The sequence below is a fragment of the Solanum pennellii genome, chromosome 1 (genome assembly GCF_001406875.1).
Source record: "Solanum pennellii chromosome 1, SPENNV200".
In the NCBI taxonomy this organism is placed as follows: Eukaryota; Viridiplantae; Streptophyta; class Magnoliopsida; order Solanales; family Solanaceae; genus Solanum; species Solanum pennellii.
The window spans coordinates 94,478,901-94,497,646 of NC_028637.1; the positions used below are offsets into that span (position 1 = coordinate 94,478,901).

At 35.5% G+C, this 18,746-nt stretch overlaps 2 protein-coding genes across 3 annotated transcripts; one reads left to right on the forward strand and one right to left on the reverse strand.

Moving 5' to 3' along the window:
• Nucleotides 1-657: 657 nt before the first annotated feature.
• On the forward strand, nt 658-3,354 carry LOC107009637 (probable 2-oxoglutarate-dependent dioxygenase AOP1). Its single transcript, XM_015208988.2, has 3 exons — nt 658-1,091; nt 1,764-2,100; nt 2,526-3,354. Exons 1-3 carry the CDS (start codon nt 709-711, stop codon nt 2,775-2,777), a joined length of 972 nt encoding a protein of 323 aa, XP_015064474.1. The 5' UTR covers nt 658-708; the 3' UTR covers nt 2,778-3,354.
• Nucleotides 2,867-17,510, reverse strand: LOC107009628 (probable helicase CHR10). Of its 2 annotated transcripts, XM_015208977.2 has the most exons (17): nt 17,241-17,510; nt 16,728-16,735; nt 15,153-15,231; nt 14,900-15,054; nt 14,556-14,687; nt 11,861-12,038; nt 10,073-10,208; nt 9,778-9,895; nt 8,032-8,121; nt 7,680-7,787; nt 7,384-7,575; nt 6,582-6,707; nt 5,848-6,509; nt 5,453-5,598; nt 4,530-4,685; nt 3,658-3,772; nt 2,867-3,354 (listed from the first exon to the last, which is right to left on the reverse strand). In XM_015208977.2, the coding sequence occupies exons 1-17, from the start codon at nt 17,419-17,421 to the stop codon at nt 3,324-3,326; spliced, it is 2,613 nt and encodes an 870-aa protein (XP_015064463.1). In that variant the 5' UTR covers nt 17,422-17,510; the 3' UTR covers nt 2,867-3,323. The 2 variants fall into 2 exon arrangements, with proteins under 2 accessions (XP_015064463.1, XP_027771435.1); XM_027915634.1 differs by lacking the exons at nt 16,728-16,735; nt 17,241-17,510 and adding an exon at nt 16,637-16,717.
• Between the last annotated feature and the right edge of the window lie 1,236 nt (nt 17,511-18,746).

An 18,746-nucleotide genomic window follows, 5' to 3' on the forward strand; every position in this document is an offset into this window, starting at 1 on the left:
GTAATAATATATGTTCGAAATAGTTTAGGGGGGTAATAGGACATCTGCATAGTTAAGATGTCTTTTTAAAAATTGAGGACAACTTCAGGTGTCACTTTATGTCTTTTCTCTTTGAAATTTCAAACATAGACTCAAAAAATAATAGGGAACAGAGATCTAATGTCAAAAACAACTACAAAAACATAAATCAAAGCAATTTTTTGAATTTTTAGGACTAATTTTTGTTTTTTTGGAATATTTTTTTATATACATGTGAAAATTTTAGAATCTACAAATGATTTTAAAATTTAAATTTTTCAAAAAATAAATTAATGATGTCGCCGGAATTTGAGATGATTTAGTGAAAAATGAATAAAAAGAAACAAAAAGAGTACAGTTGATCCAAAAACTTCGATTAATAAGTGTTAAACCTTGTTTGGAGGGATAAAAGTTGATTTTGCAAAATCAGAATTAAAAATGAGTCTTTTCTTTAACAACATTGACATAGATGAGCCAACTTTTGAAGGATGACATAAATGAGTCTTTTATGAAAGTTTGATATTACATTTAAACCTTTTCCCTAAAAAAATAATAGATGCGATTAATTTTGTTAAACACTTTACTTAACACTTTAGAATCGTCTATATAACTAACTTTGAAAGAGTGACATGCATTAGTATTAATCCCCCATATACCAAAGCTAGAAACATTGAGTTCCAAATTTTGAAAATGAACAAAAACACATTGATTATGAGTGATTCCAAAATTCCCATAATTGATCTCACCAAATTAGACAAGTACTCAAATTCTTGGGTACCATTGTGCAATAACGTTCGACATGCACTTGAAGAATATGGTTATTTTATAGCACTCTATGACGATGATAAGAAGAATAAGATTTCAAAGGAAATATTTGATGTAATGGAAGAATTATTTGATCTTCCCATTGAAACAAAGAGAAAAAACACTTCTGACTTTTATTTCTATCAATGGAATGGTCTACTGAAACAAGCTCCTCTTCATGAAAGCTTTGGGATCCCTCATCCAACTGATGTTGAAGCACTACAAAGCTTCACTACACTTATGTGGCCACAAGGCAACCAAAGATTTTGGTGAGACATATTCCCTTTTTCCTTGATTTTATTTTCTCCGTGAACATTCTTAGTAGCTTAGTTAATTGGTTGGTTATCTAAACTAAGAAGGCTATAATCCCCTTCCTTTTTTATAACCCCCACACTGCACCTGCATATGTCCCAACTCGCTCTGCCTCCACATGATCATGTAAGTGATTAATGTTCATTCCTAAAAATAATAATCAAGAAAGGAAAATAGCAGCAAATAATGATACTTATATTTCAATAATTTATGTAAAGATTACCATGTTTGATTCTTTAATCTCACAATTGCCAACTAAAGAGTTTTGATGTATTTTGTCTTTCTAATATGACTTGAATAATATGAGTTACACTCATCTTGTCAACTTAATAGACTGACCGGATGTAATTTAAATTTGTTTAAATCGTATAATTTTAACTTAAGATTAATTAAACTTTATTAACCAATAATTTGACTTATTCAACCTATTTTAAAATCCAATATGAATTTATCAATGAGATTTCATTATCTACCTACTAATCCCGCCCCAAACCCACACCCAATCCCATTGTCATCCGGAGTTTGATACAAAAACATTTGTATAACCGATTACAACAAGTTTGATACAGTTTCAATTTTAATAACCTCCAAGGCTTACGGTATATATATATATATATTGCGTATTCTAGTGAAACAGTGACATCGTACGTCAAGGTAGCAGCAGAAGTAGAGCAATTGGTGGATAAAATGGTATTCGAGAGCTATGGAGTAGCAGAAAGGCACTATGAATCTCATGTTGCAGCCACTACATACCTCCTCCGCCCTATTAAGTACAGACCACCACTCCAAGGGGCGGAGGACGGGTCTGGCAATATCGGTTGCAATGCACACACGGATAAAAGCTTCTCCACACTTCTCTTTCAGAATCAAATAAATGCTTTGCAAGTTGAAACCAAAAGTGGAGAGTGGATTGATGTTGATGTCCCTCCCTCCGCCCTCGTCTTCATGGCTGGTGATGCTTATGAGGTAAGGTTGCCATTTTGTCAGTTTCACCATCAATCTCAAATTATTTCATCGAGTACCTATTATATTCCTACATGTAGCAAGCAACTATAAACTAGTTCTATTGTACTAGCTAACATTTCGTGGGGTATGTTCATTGAGTTTTCTTCACTAAAATTGTTAAATTTTATCTCACAAATCATTTTTTGCATCACGTTAAAACTAGTGGCAAAGTTATGTTTGTGGGATTCCATCTAGTAGTAAAGCTTGATTATGCCCCATAGGGCCTATTCAAGAAAACCACTCCCTATCAAAAGAAAATAGGCAGAGCTCAAAACTGAGACATCTTGTTACAGGCCACTGCACCACATCCTTTGGTGCATCAAAGTTCACACATCATTCCGTTATTTAATGCGACAAAAAGTAAGTAATTTTGTTTGTGGAAGTAGGCATGGAGCAATGGAAGAATATATGCAGCAAGGCACCAAGTGTTGATGAAAGAGGATAAGCAAAGGTATACATTGGCGTTATTCACATTCAACAAAGGAATAACAGATATACCTGAGGAATTAGTGGATGAAACACATCCTATACAATACAAGCCTTTTGATAATTTTGGATTAGCTTGGTACTACCTCTCTGGTGCTAGCTCCATGGCTCATGGCACTGCTAAACCTTACTGTGGATTTAGTGCTACGTAACTTCAATTTCATGTTCTTACAATTAAGATTTCATAGTCTGGAAATTGAATTATTAAGGAAATAAAAGACAAACTATGTAACAAGTGTGTGGGACTTCAATTATATATAAATCCATTCGGTCAACTTCTCTACTTAGTTCACTCAAACTACCAATCGTTTAATTTTCAAAAAAAATAAACTAGTTCTCTAAAGATTAAAATTAAATGTTCTCTTAGATCTCATGACCCTGTCCACTGGCAAGTGACAAAGGAGAAGAAAATACTAATTCACACCAGCGTTTTGCACCAAACCAAATTAATTTAGCATAGTTAAGCGATAAGTTACAAATATTGACAAGGTAACCTAGTATAGCTGAGTTGTACAAACAACTTCTAGATACAAAACCATTGATTAGATTGTTTAAGGAGGTTTCTGCATCAAATTGTCATTGCTTACCTCACATCTTGATCAAAGGTCAACTTCATGCTGTATGAGGTCAATCTGCACTAATGGGACTGTTCCCTGATGTTGTCCAATTGCTGATGGAACACCGATGGTATCCATCTCTTAGCTCTGAGATGCACGTCGGAAATAATACCTGCACACGTGAAATATAATGAATTATGCTAATGGAAACTGACGACGAATGTTTATTCTTGGTTTAGAGTTATAATAGTTAATATCTCACACTAGAGCCAACTCAGAAAGAGGATTTTGGTTTTTCTCTTTCCCCTTTGGAGAAGCAGTAAACTACAAAGCCCTATTTATTGGGCACGCTAAAGAAAAAATATTCAAAGGTATCAATAATACAAAATCTAGTACGACAACCAACTTTTATGAAGCATGCTTGCACACATACAAACAGGATTACATTTGTGCCACACACAACAGAGGAACTTACACATAAATATTTATGCCATGGAGAGCAGCATACTTCCGCAGCAGACGTTCAATTGTATACCATTCTGACCTGTCAGAACCATCCTGATAACCGATTCTTGGCATGTGGATCGATGCTTGAAATATCAAAAAGTATAAAATAGACTATTAGGATATTGCAGTGGCAGAAAAAAACAGTCACCATCAAAGAGAATATTTGAGCAATGTTTACAAATGTAATCATGATAATAGCTGGAGATGCATCATGTTATAGCCAAGAATACTTTTGAATAAATGTTTTTGCAAACACAATAAACAGTAATGTTTAAACAATTATAGAAATTTCTTGTATTTATTTTTACTAACTAACAGCTGGTACAGGTTCAGACCTACCTGCCACATCAGTGCATAACCCCCCAACCCCACCCCCCACCCCACATCCCCAGAAATTCCTGACCAGGAATAACATAGCTCATCATGTCTGGATGAGCAGATCAGATCAGCCTTTTCAAACAATATAGACATTACTCCAATAAGTTCATGAGTGCTGTCCGAAAATAATCATTGATGCTCAAATAAATAGTGTTCTACTCTCCTCCTATCTAAGCAAAAAGTACTTGCTTTTACTTTACATGTTAATAAGAGAAGCTAGATATGCAAGTCGCTTGAGATGTTGAACAGGGAGGTTTTGATTTAACGTATATTACTATATGAATTTCAAGTAAAATATTCAATCCCTAAGGTGTATATCAAAACAAACTGGCTCTCAAATATTTCTTGGTTATAAAAAAAATTGAAATAAGGAACTCAAATGCAGATCAAACAAAACATAGAGAACTCAAACTACAAATAGAACAGAAGAAACGTTTCTATAAGCATGGAAATTGGAAATACCGGACTTCTGAGCAGCTGAATACGATGCCTTTGACAGACATCTCTCCAAGTCGGGGATGGAGATACTGCCGCGTGGGACTTTGCGCCTAGGGTTGTATGACTGCACAACAGCCAAAGCTACACATTGAGGTGAACCACTGCCCTTAGCTAGATCCTCTACATCACAATGATCGCATGGAGATATCAAGAGAATTAATTTAAGGTATAGCAGAAGACCAATAAAAGAAATTTGACAGTACTAAGTGGAGCAGGAGGAGAAGAGTACAGGCAAAAAGAAGGAAAATACACGACGACAATATTTTTAAGATATTTTTTTCTCATTTTGATAATTAAGTAGTAGCTCATATTAGGTGTAGTGCAGGTCATAGAAGCCACCAATCCGGCAGCCCATGTGGAACCTATCATTTCTTTTATTCTCTGCCAATAAGGATATCTATTTTTTCCCTAGTAAAGATGAGTTCTTCTGTGAGAAGCATCTTCCCCAAAATCTTCCACTTAAACTGGTGTGAACCCTCCAAGCTTTTCTATCAATGTAGTGAGCATATCCACTAACATAACATTTTATATCTTACAAAGACTCCTAATTGACAAGTCGAGATAAACAAACATTCCATGATTTTAAACTGATTAGCATGATTGACTCATCCACATATGCAGCAGGAGGTAATAACTGGTTGAACTGCAAACTTATGTGTGCAAAATATTACTAAACTCCACCACAAAAAGGAAGCATTTGTCCAAAGAGAACTAATTAAAGTGGAAGAAATGCATGTGCACATACACCTCTTCTCTCATAAGTATCAAGTACACAATTCACTGAGTTCCTAAATTAGCACAGGGCTAGTTAAAACCATGAATAACAGTGCTAGTGATGTCACAGAAAACAAACTGATGACCTTGACTAGTTAAAGCACCAAATTTACCTGTGATCTCTATAAGATGAAGATCGCCTAGATGAAGATCACCAAATTCAGAAGCTCGTTCATACGCTGCAGGTACACTAGTTGACAGTCTTGCCAATGCATCAAACATACCCCCATGACCCCAGTTTCCTGATGTATCAACACAGCTACCAAAATTGACTAGTCAGAACATGCACATGAAACTTTGCCAAGCTTGAGTGGTTTTAAGAAATTATCAAATGCAGGTGTCCTCTGTTTATCTCAAAAATTAATAATTTTAGTACTCACAACATATCCAACCCAATAATGGAAAGCTTAACACGTCTGTGCAATTAAAACAGTGGCAAAAATACTTTTATAAAAGCTGTGATAAGCATCACAAGCTTGACCTGAAAAGATAAGTGTTTCATATACACCTGAATATGATGGTCGGCTCTGATGGAGACACTTTAGAAGGACGGGTGCAGTCACCGTAAACAAAGTGAACGGCTCCAGAATCAGACGAGATATCAGTATCAGGAGCTGATACAGGATCTTTGACCGATAAGGAGTGGTATCCAAGAGTCTCCCATTTTGACATTTTCTCCTCCTCTGCCTTCTTCTTTGCAGCTTCAGCTTTTAGATGTTTTTCTTCAGGCAAGCTTCGCCTGTTTCCCAGCTCGAAAATTGGATTATGGTTTATCTGTGATGCTTCCTTGAATTTCTCAACCCACTCGAGATACGAAGTTTCATCAAGAATTTGATCAAGCTTAACAGACTCTGGACCCCTTTTCGTAACCACATTAAACTCACTTAAGAAGTTAGCTGGCTTAACCTCAAACTTGTCATCTCTAGCTGAACTTTCTTTATTGCGAAACGCCATAATTGTTTCTGCCATTGCAGTCAATTCATTCCTATCAAATTTATCTGATTCTTCATTGGTTACTTCCGCGGGATCTAGCATATGCAAGCCAAGCATAACAGATCGCAAGTCACCAGCTTCAGCTCCTGCCATCTCTTTCCCTTCCTGATCCAAGACATCATCTCCTACAATGTTGTGACTAAGCTGTAACTTCCGTTGAGCTCTACGCATGATAACCTACACAATCAAAACCTTCCTTTAGGGTAACTAAATATCAACTTTGAAGTAGCTCTCAAATCTTCTCCTCACCTCCTCCACTGACTGCTCTGTGACTAAATTTATAGATAACACGTGGTTTGTTTGACCAATTCGGTGAGCACGTTGCAAGGCCTGCTTGTCTACCTGAGGATTCCAATCTTGCTCGTAAAATATGACCTACACCACCAACACTTGTCAAGGAGATGAAAGAAATGGATGTCCAACCAAAACAAGACAGGTCCATATGTTACTAACACCACTATGCAGTGGCCAAAAGGAAGAGGAATGACTATTTTGTGCCATTGAAATCGCACTTAAGACAAGAATTACAGTATATTATTCAAATCACTTGCAAGAAGTGCACCATTAAGCATTGCCAGGTCCAGAAAAATTATGACTTCCTAACACATGCTCCACCTATCATCCAGTAGGTATCAACTGGCATCACTGTGATGCATGTTGTCAACAAAATATGAGCTATCAGCACTTTTTTCCTAGATGGTATAACTCGTGAGCTAAACTTCTTGATGATAACGATTAGGAAAAGAGTAGCGCGTCAATATCCATAAATGAAGATAATATCCTTTAACAAATTTGAGATCAAGCATTGAACCAGTTCGAACTTGAACTGTTAGATATTCTACCTGTGCATTACAATTTCGCTTTTGCGTATGATCCAAGTGTCTCTATCACCTCTTTCCATATATTAAGAGGAGAAAACGTTAATGAATGAATACTCCTTACTTGAACAATATATATTCGAAAAAAGTACTTGTACAATATAAGGATTAACCCGAGTATATAATCTTAAACCAATCTGATAATAAAAGTTCGGCCAGTAATTGTCACTCACTGTATCAGCAGCCACAAGATTCAACCCAACTCCACCAGCTCTTGTTGAAATCAAGAAAACAAATGCTGCATTTTGTTCAGCTTCAAACTTTGATCTATTATGACTAAAGCTCCTGATTGCAGCAAAGCGCTCTTCCGCACGAATTGAACCATCAAGACGCTCATAAGAATACTTCCTCAATTCCAGATAATCCTGTACAAGATTAACAAAGCAGAAGAACCGTTCAACTGCCGGTTGAACTGTTCAAACATTTCTAATGGAGTTTTTGTAAAACATACCAGATTACAAACATTTACCTGCAGTATATCAAGTGTTTGAGTCATCTGAGAGAAAAGAAGAACCCTGTGTCCACAAGCATGAAGTTTTTGAAGAAGATGATCCAATATTAGCAGCTTGCCGCTAGCCTGACAGCACTTAATGGTTAGAAAACCATACCCATGAAAACGACATACTTTCCTGGGGTGAAACATTAGTAATAAATACAAAAGAATGCAGGATAATCTTTTAACGCTAAATAACTAACAGCTGCATACCCTTAACTTAGTAACAGCCGGGTAGATTGCCATTACTTAAAGGTGCATACCCAGTGTGAAATCTACAGACACAAAATTACGAATTGTGACAATCAGCAGAAAGCAGATACAGTACCTGAACCAGGTGTTCTCCCTCTTCATATGGTTCCGGTTCTATACCAGCAAAAAGGTAAGGATGACTACATGCTTTTCGTAGTTGAATTACCTGAAAGTGAAGTATTAGGGAAGACACAAGCTGGAGCTCTAACAAATAGATCTCCAAGTCCAAAGCATTTTTCTCACCCTTTAAAGGCTAAAACAGCTACTTAAGCATAATATTTATGACAAAATGAGTGGAGATGCTGAACCTCAGAAAGATACTTAATGAACTGTCATAGAATGCAGATTTAACTTAGAAAAGGATGTGAGTATTGAAAAAGAATGTCAATGAACTTCTCTTAATATGCAAAATTATTTGCCAGCAAGCTTCTGCTCTTACTTCCATCAGATCACATTAACTCCAAAATCGGACTGTAAGAATGTTAACTCTTTAAATAACAAAAGAAGTGCATAAATCTCAAGTCATTCAACAAAATGATTGGCCTAACGTAGCAATTCACTGAAAAGCACAAACAATTAATGTTGAAGGTATTCCAAATACCAATATGTAAGTTACCTCATTGACTATAGTCTATAAGGTATAATCAGTCACTTTATGTCATAGAGCCTGTTTGCTTTTGCTGATTGTAAATACCTGATAAGTTTCAAGTGTTGAGAAGTGTTCTTAAGTATTGAAACTGATGCTAGAAACTAAGCAGTTAAACATTGGATAAAAGTGCTGAAACTAATAATAAGCAGCTCCCATGCTTGGTAAAAAGGTGTTCTTTTAATTAAATGACTAAAGTGTCCTTAAAATTTGTACAAAGTATTATAAATTTGAAAATATCTTTTTAAAAAAGGGAAAAACCACAAATATAGAATGAACATGAAGTTAGGGGTTTTGTTTTGAGAAAGATAGTTCGAGAATTAAAAAATATATCAAGGATAAAATAGTAAAAGTCTTGGTCAATCAAAAAGTGCTTATAAGTTGAAAAGCCATAAGTTAGAATTGATCAACTGATTATTTTTTAACTTACAAGCACTTTAGATGTTTAGCCAATGCATAAATAAGCTAACATGTGTTTTATAAATAAGCTAACATGTGTTTTATAAACTAGTTTGACCAGCTTATAAGTTTAGCCAAACATCATGAAGCAGAAACCTACAATCGGATTACAAATATTAGTAGTCAGTTCATATTACATGACAATTTTAAGTCTAATTATCTGCTTCTTTCTCAGTCTGGTGTTTCCGCACTTTCAGATGCAGTACCAACTAAGATTCATTTAACTTACGAAGTATGTAAAACTAATCCTAAAAACTAAATATTTTACACAAGTATAGCCCAATTATTTTATAAGTAACATGTCATCAACTTTAAAGTGTGACTAGTTATTATAAACAAAAAATCGCCACATGTAACGGTTCCATATGTATTACTTATACTATACAATAGCCGAGAGTCATAGCTTAATTCTTACCACCAGTTATCAACTCAAACTCTATTATTTAACACCTACTAATAATCCTGGCCAGAATTTGGCATCTAGTCAACCTAAAAAAAGAAGCTCCATAGCTACTCTAACTAATCAGGATGTAGTAAACTAGGGACCATTCATAATGCATTAAGAGTATTCATAACCTACAGAAGCTTTCCGTAGCCACTCATAATGCATTAAGAAACCTCTAGTTGTACATTTGAAATCAACCACACATGGAAGAACAAGTTAAAATCATCAAACCCAAAATAAGAAATTCCTTGGCCAAAAGAATAGGTATATACAATATTCTGCAACGACCGAGTACTGGGTGCTCCAGAAGCAAGTGCTAGCAGCTGAGTTAGCTCCTTCCTTAGTATAGACATATATACCTTCTTTTGCAGGGCCACCAGTGGTGCCATCCTAGAATCAAAATTATTAACATATTAGCAACACTACACAAAAGTAAGTCCAAGGAAACCACGTGACATACTATCGACAGCCATCTAAAGATGACATATCCTCTACCAGCTCTAGTGGAACTTCTGCAATCATATGTCATTTTGCCAAATCAGCAACCATGGAGAAAGATGAACTTACACAGTGATCTCAGTAAGAGGAGGCAGCACAAGAGTCCCCAACTCGATAAGCTGAGATTTAGTTCGTCGGAGCATAAACGCCCCTATTACATATTTCAAAATTTTGAATTGTTCCTTAGCTTTGTCTGCATCAAGACCTACTCAGCGGAGCCATATTAGAGAAAACATAGGAGTGAGTCCATTGCTTTCAAGTAAATGTAAAAACATGTAACATGTGGCAATGTTATTTGGGATTTAAAGATGCTCCTACATAATTCGACCCAATCTTGTGAAGTGGACTCAACCTGTGAATTCTGAAGTCCCACTTAAGATCTCAGAAAACATTCAGTAGCATTTTCATATTAAAGAATTACTCTGAACTTTCACAATATCTTTCTTAGTCCCCTAGACTTGATTCACAGTTGAAAAACTCCCATTTATAAAAACTAAGGGCCCAATGTCTGTCTCAATAACCCAACTTACAGTATGTTGCAAAAGAGTTACACGAGCAATGCTAATTTTAACTGAAAAAACATATAACTGGACAAACAAATTCCAGAAGAGTCGTGGTCTTTTTCCGAGGGGTGTGGAGAAAGAAGAAGAACAATAAACAACTCTTTCTCAGAAATATAGAAATATAAAAATGACTGTTGCTTGTCACTAGCCGTTTCTCTTCCTCCCAACCACTGCCACCCAATTCATAGCATCCTCTTTTCCAGTAAGCATAACAAATTGTTTAGAGAAGTATGTAGAGAAAGAGAGGAGGCATTGGCAGGTTGTAAGGGTCTGCATATTTTTTGTTAGAATTGGAATAGGTTTATACAATCCTATTGGAATAGGAATAGGTTTATACAATCCTATTAGAATAGGAATAGGAATACTAAATAGTATCCTACTTGGTAAAGAATTGTATTCTAGGGTCTATAAATATTGTAGAATCTATAAATAGGGTCTCTATGTAATAATGTAGAAAACATCATTTTTTCATAATGTAGAAAACATCAACAATTCAATATTATTTTTTCCCTATATTTCTCACATTTTTCAATCAGATGACTCTAGAATGCACCATGTAATCAACAGTTTAAACAACATTTATTTTGAGCAGGAAAATGGTTGATATCCTCCACACATCCATTTTGCGGAGTGTAAGATATGGAGACTTGGCCTAATTCAACTCAAAAGCTAGCTCAAGATAGGGGATAGCCCTAGTCCATATAAGCAGACCATAAGTCCATTCCCAACCGATGTGGGACTCTAACCAACTCTAACACCCCCTTCACGCCTATAACACAGGGCCCAAATAAGGAAGGACCTATCTCTAATACCATGTAAGATATGGAGACTTGGACTTAATTCAAGCTCAAATGCTAAGTTATGAGGAGAGGATTGACAAGTCCATATAAGCAAACCACCCGTCATTACCCAACCAATATGGAATTCTAAGTCACTCCAACACTAAGTTACACAGGTAGGCTGCTAACATTGTGGTCACTATCAGGTAAAATCTGTCCCTATGCTATATCAGAACAAAGATCAGAGATCATTGGCAGTTAAAAGTAAATTGGTTGTAGATTGTTCTCCAAATCTATAAAATATCCTATGAAGTAACAAGAGTACAAAAACCACTAAAAAAATTCAATATATATATATATATATGAAAAGAAGATTAGCCATAGCAAAGTTGTCCAAACTAGGCGAGAAAATTATCAACCTAAGAACTACACAAATAAAACAGTGTCAAAAATTTATGTGGTCTTCTTTAAAGAAAACTGGCTAGCAAATGACTCATGACAGGTGTAAGTATTACATGATGGATCTCCAGCTTCCTTGAATGCAGAGAGGAACTGCTCCAGTGTTCCAAAAACTGAAGGCATACAAAAGCGCAAAAGAGCCCAAAGCTCAGAAAGGTTGTTTTGTATGGGTGTGCCAGTCATCAGCAATTTCCTTGGCATAACAAAACGCTCTTTGAGCACATTATACAGGACCTGTAAAGATTTCAAACACTCAGCAAACAAAGATTTAATTGTTGAAAGTCAACTGCCCACTCCCCCCACGCCCAAACCAAAAGTTAAATTGAAATATAAAAATTGCTCCAGAACTATAAGAAATAGATTAATGACAAAATCATGCAGACATACTAATACATATCTCAAGTTTGCATTTATTCTAATCTACAAAAGGAAATAGTTAATCAAGAAAAAATATCTGAGAATGTCCATGCAGTTCCAATGAAAGCTGGGAGGGTAACTTTATTTTTCAAAGTAATGATATTTTGAAGACATATCATCAGATTACCTCTCAAGAGAAAAAGAACTCCATTCAAGAACTTGGAAGTTCAGAAAAAGAATGATTATATCTCTATTCTCTTAAGGGACAGAATATAATATGTATCCAAATCTGCTATAATGATTCATCCAAAACACAGATAATCCCTACCCATACGTTTTCTGTTATAAGAATAATCATATTTATCCAGATACATGGTAAGGTTGCAGGACACTATCACATCCCTATTAGAATGTTAGATACACCAGTGTTCGTTTACGCACTTAATTAACAGCTTAACACAACTTTAAAGGATAACCGGTGAGGTGCTGAAAATCTTAACAAGTTAAGAAGGGATGTCTTATGGCAAGGAAGCAAGATTGAGAAAAGTTTCAACCTGGTAAAATGGAGGCAGTTCAGCAAAGCAAGAGTTTTGGAGGTCTGGGAGTGAGGAACTTAAAGCTTCATAATAAGAGTATACTTACCAAATGGCTATGGAGATTTACTCGAGAAAATCAGTCCTTGTGGAGGGAGATTATCCTTCATAAGTATGGCCCGGAGGGGCAATGGTGCACTAATAAAGTGACTAATACATATGGGGTTGGGGATTGGAAATCTATCAGGAATCTATGAACGACTCTCAAGCTAAACACCAAAATTAGAGTTGGTAGGGGAGACAAAAGAGGACTGGAGTCGTCATGGCACACTTTAATCCCTTTTTCCTAGACTATTCTCAATAAGCTTGAATACTAGACGCAGTATACAAGAAATGTGGTCCCCTCAAAGGTGGAACCTCACTTTCAGAAGACCCCTAAATGATTGGGAAATACCATGGGTAGTAGATTTTCTAACACTAATAGAAAACTTCCCGGGCATTAATACAGATTCAGACAAACTCATTTGGAGGCACCACAATGATGGAATTCTCACTGTTAACAGAGTATACAAAAGGGAACTGAGTGTTGCTGGAGGCAGGTCAACTGGACCTTGGAATACTATATGGAAAAGTGTGGCTCCTAATAAAGTGAAATGCTTCACTTGGCTAGTAGCCAGGAAAGCATGCTTGACACGTGAGGCACTGCAAAAAAGGGGGTTCATCATAGCATCTAGATGCCTCCTCTGCAAGGAGGCAGGCACTAGAAACCAACAAACACCTTTTCATGCATTGCAAAGTAACGACACAAATTTGGGCTATGTTCACTGCCATTGCTGGAATCAATTGGATCATGCCTGAACATACTGCAGACTTGCTTAGCTGTTGGATCAGAAGAGGAGGAAGCAAAAGCCAAAAAATATGGTGGAGGACAGTCCCAGCCTGCATCTGGTGGACCATTTGGAAGGAGAGGAACCAGAGGAGCTTTGAAGGAAAAGATCCTCTATTTTGAAGATTAAGTGGAAAGTAATTACTTCACTAGGTTTTTGGTGTAAAGAACAGAGTATAGAAGAGGAAATCCAATTAGTGGATTTTATAGGCTTTTTGTAAGTATCTCTCTTTTCTTTTTTTGTAAACTATTTGGAAGTAGCCAACATAGCCTTAATGCTGAAGGAATACAATTTACCAATTTCAAAAAAAAAAGGTAATCTGCAGGATTGACTTTATTCAACTTGATCACACATGATAACTGCATAAGTTGTCATTGTAGCTTATACCGGTTTTGAATATTTTACATGCAACAGTAGATATGCATCAATTCCGTACTGGTTGGGTTAGCTATATGAATCTTCAATAACCATTCAGCTCGGTTTGAACATGTTTATGTAGTCAGAAATGGCACGGATACCACCATTCTAATTGTGCTCTTTTTAGGAGAAGGGATTTTGGCTACTATGAGTACAGACATAAAGCGGCTTGCCCTCTATTTCTAGGCTTGCTGAAGGATGAAGGTCGTTAAGTATCACACATTGATGAGGAAATGGGTCGTTATCTCCTTATATGGTCTTGGGAAATCCTCACCTCTTGCGCTAGCTTTTGAGGTTGAATTAAGGCCCGAGATACATTTCATCATCAGGGATGGGAAAATATGGTTATAGGAGGTTCATGAATTTAATGTATAGAATGGGATTTCAAGGAAAAATAGCCTAAATAAGAGAAAGAGTTCCTCACTTGACTTCGAGCCGGGGAAGACTAGTTTAAGAACTATAAAGATCTTTAAATATATGAATCATACATTAAACCCCCATATCAGTTGTGATATCTCAAGATTTGTGAAACAAAATACAGAGAATTTCAGCCATACACTAGATGGATTCTTGAGCCTTTGTGCTTCGTCAATTATTGCATAACACCAAGGAACTTGGGATAGAAAATCTTCATCAAGTAATACTATGTCGTAAGTAGTTAAAAGCACATCAAAAGGTAGTGATTTTGCCTGTAAAAAATGAGGAAAATCAAGGTAAGATAAATAACAAAAGAATTGACAGTTCTTGAAGAGAAAAATAATGTGTAAAGCCCCAGTGATGTCTTTAGACGTCCAAATATAGCTTATATAAACGTATACAAAGTACCTACATAAAATTAAAATGATTGTTTGTAGAGACACACTTTAACAACTTAAAAGTGTGTATACAACCCAATACTTACATCCAAAGCCTCCCTGTTCATACTCTCATATATCTTCCTACGCAAGTTGCGCCGATGCTCCTTGTCTCCAGTATAGGATAGCACTCTCAATTTTGGGGCAAAATTGGCCATTTCAAACATCCAACCATCCGTCACGCTAAGAGGACAGAGTACCACTGCAACATTTTGCCAGAGCTAAGCATGGATTGTTAACCTAAGATGTATCTCGGCTACTATTTATTTTAAGATCAAAATTACAGTTCTTCCCACTCACAGAATGGTCCAGGAGTCTTTAGATAGACTTTCAGGTAGCTCAACAATGATATAGCTTGCAAAGTCTTCCCCAATCCCATCTGCCAAGAAACCATTAATAGCAAAGAGAAAATCAAGACAATATCCATCGACTACAAATTCGCTACTTAACAGATCACGGTATTTTGTACTACCATTTATAGATAGTGCAAACCCAACCTAGACAAGCTTGAGGAAGGAGAGTTAAGTAAACAAAACATTTCTCCTAGCAAAGACCACTTAGTTTTCACCTATGTTTCATTTAGTCAAGGCTCCAAATCTAGTTTTCACCTATGTTTCATTTAGTCAAGGCTCCAAATCTTCCAATCAACACGAAGTTCTCTTAAGAGTCTTAAATCTTTGTCTAGTAAGCACTCATGGACACAGCCAGAATTCAAAGTATCCAAAAGGAAGATGGTAACAAGAAAAAATAAAGAAAAACTTATTTGGTGACCAGTTCAAAGACATAAATTGCAATCCACTTTAATTTAATAAAACACATTTAATCACTTGCTGCAGAAATTCTGATCTGATCCATAAAAGCACAAGAAATAGAAAATTTATAGCAAGTTCTAAGAAGGAACTTGTTAAATGTTGTGTGCAATTGTGTATATTTATACACTTTTCTTAATGTTCTTAATGTTTTTTGAGAAAGTTACTTTTTTTGAGAAAGAATGTTCTAAATGTTTTTTCATCCGGGTTTTCAAGATTCTTTTTCAACATTTTCACATGATCTTTGATCAATTCTGTCAAGATGCTAAGAAATTCAGTTTCATAATGTGCTACATGGATCCTTCATTTCCCTGAACAGTTAACAGCCCCATGTGGGATGATTGCTAAGCAGAGTGAATCATTCATGTAAAGGCCATTATATAATAGGTGTTAACTGCCTTGCTGAAACAATCAGCTTTGGATTATTTTTTTATCAACATAGATTGTAAAATATTAATTTTCAACATAATTCAATTTCATGTATTACCCTAGGTAAACTAGTACATTGACATATCCCCACAGGCAACTTTTTTAATGATTTAGGATAATGCGAAAATCTTGGGGAACAAAAATACCAGTTAAGATATCGATTCCACAAGGGAAATAGCATAGTTCCACCAAACATTACGCTTTCACTAAATATTTTGTGAAGCATAATATTGAGAAGAAAGACTGAAGAATTTTAACATTGTTCCTATAACTTTTTATTCTCTTTGCCCTTTATCCCCTGTTACTACAAAACACTTTCAGATAATTTCAGGTTTATACAGCAGAAGTTCAGAATTTTGAAGTCCCTATAAATTTCTTTTCAAATGCGCCTATCTACTTCGATATAACAACAGAAAGACCAACATTTCTTATACAGACATATCTCACAAAAACAATTAACCATTCCACTGTGGCTACATTCACCTCAAAGAGAAACACAACAAACTTTTCAAGCACCTAACATGAAAAGATTGCGCGCGTTCACACCTCAATAAAGTCTTTTGAGTTTTGACTCTTCATCATAAGAAGATAAATTAAAAAAACAATTAAATGCTGGCCTTAATGTTGGCAGTGATACCTCATCCCCTGCAAGAAAAATAAAATGACAACATCACCGTTCATGTCAAATTATGATAAGCAATTATAGAAATAAATACTCCCGGCATCACAAAAAACATAGCAAATTCGACTCATTCGTTGTTCAGTGTTATCTCAGACATTTTCATTACTTTCTATATGAAATGATGGTAATAATCTATAAATTGATAGTTTAAGGTTATTCAAAAGAGTAGCCTTATAAACAGATCCAAAATTGAGACTTGAAAGAAGTAGTAAACATCATCTTCCGATTAAATTATGTCCTCCTTGTTAAGGAAACACCGCAAGATGAAAGTACTACAAAAAAAAATACTGCAACTTCATTCACTTACAGTTTCGTTCACTTTCTTCATAGTTATAGACATCACATTCGGTTAAAATTAAATTACGGCTTCCTTGCTGAAGGAACGTCAAGAAATTAACTCAATACATATGATTAACACAGTTTCATTAACTTTATGTGTAAAAATAACTTTATAGAACGAGGCAATACCGAGAATGACGTTGACGCCGAGAAGGTATCTTCGGACGAGCCATGAGACTCCTTCAACTTGGTGAGGTTTAAGAGCCGCTTCGACTCCTAAGTCAACGGAGTTGACCGGCGGATCATCGGCAACTGAATCACCGGCGTAGACAAACTTCGCCGCAGCGATTAATCTCTGCTCGAAATTCATCGGCAAACAGAATCGTGGAAGCAATTGGAAACGGGGAAGGGGCGGTGCTGAAAAGTGGAAACTACCGCTTCTTTTTAATTTTATTTCTTTTTAGAGCCAAAATGTTTATTCGAACCCCGGGAGACGTGCGCGGGGAGTGTTATTTTACCAGAACGCCCTCGGACAGCGTTATTTTGCAAAGAGAAAATTGGAAAATAGGTTTTCTTTTTTTATATAAATATTGTGTTTGAAAATCTGTTTGCAAAAATTGTGTTCCTTGACAAAATGTTAGTAGCACTACTTGCACTATTTTATCCGAAAGAGTTTCTTGCACAAAATGTTAATAACGGAAAAAGGATCAAAAATATCTTCTAATTTTATTTTATTGGTTAATTATGTCTTTATTATTAAAATAGAGTTATTTTTATTCCTGTTGTTATCTTCTCTTTTAACAAATACTCCAAATCAAAATAAATTATCCAAAAAAAAATCATCATCTCATTCTAACCCACACCCGACCCAACAAACAAGTACCCCAAGCAATTAGCCTTCTTCAATATATCATGAGACTCAAGCTCAATTTTTTCAGAAATAAACTTCTGATAAACCTCAGAAGTTTCTTTAGCAATATTAAAAGGACCCAGTCAAATTCTTTTCTTGTTAAATAGGTTTGTAATCTCAATAGCAATTTTCTTGATTTTTTTTCTCGAACAATAGGAAACAACACTCAAAGAGCTTATATATTTTAGTAAAAAATGAATCTTTACATTCGATGAATTCGAGGTCCGACAGTCCACCATTAATGGCGGATTGAAATTTTTTTTTTCAAACCTAATTAGGAGAGGATACAATTTACCAGAAAATTGATAAAAATCCAATGGTTTTTGCTGTTTGATAAAAAAAGATTGAATCTTTACCCCTTTTTTTTTTAATAATCTCATAAACAATAATCTTTGATCCTTTTTCCTAAGATGATTCTGTAGCATGTGGGTCTCAACTTTTTACTCTTATTTTTCTATGGATTTCAATTATCCATGTAACTTGTTTACAGTGAAGCTATTGCCGCTAGTGGTAGATTCTATGAAGATATTTGTCTTGTTTTAATGAAGATCAATTATGTTAAAGTAAGAAAATTGAATCCACAAGAATATATGTTTTTGCAAATATATGTAGCTTTTAAGGAGTAAAGAGATTTTTTTTTATTTAGCAAGGAAGAAGATGAAGAAATTGATTTTGGGATTTAATTTGACATGTTTTATGGGTTGGAGTTAAATTTGGGTAAAAAAATATGAAATCGCATAATTTCAATTGAAATTGGATAATTTTGAGCTTTTCATACAATTGAG

Coding starts and splice junctions, on each gene's coding strand:
- LOC107009637 (XM_015208988.2), top strand. CDS start 709: ATGAACAAAAACACATTGATTATGAGTGATTCCAAAATTCCCATAATT. Junction 1,092..1,763: donor CAAGGCAACCAAAGATTTTG/GTGAGACATATT, acceptor TGCGTATTCTAG/TGAAACAGTGACATCGTACG. Junction 2,101..2,525: donor TGGCTGGTGATGCTTATGAG/GTAAGGTTGCCA, acceptor TTGTGGAAGTAG/GCATGGAGCAATGGAAGAAT.
- LOC107009628 (XM_015208977.2), bottom strand. CDS start 17,421: ATGAATTTCGAGCAGAGATTAATCGCTGCGGCGAAGTTTGTCTACGCC. Junction 10,209..11,860: donor GGAAGCTGGAGATCCATCAT/GTAATACTTACA, acceptor TCCGCTGAGTAG/GTCTTGATGCAGACAAAGCT. Junction 4,686..5,452: donor TCATCTTATAGAGATCACAG/GTAAATTTGGTG, acceptor ATTGTGATGTAG/AGGATCTAGCTAAGGGCAGT.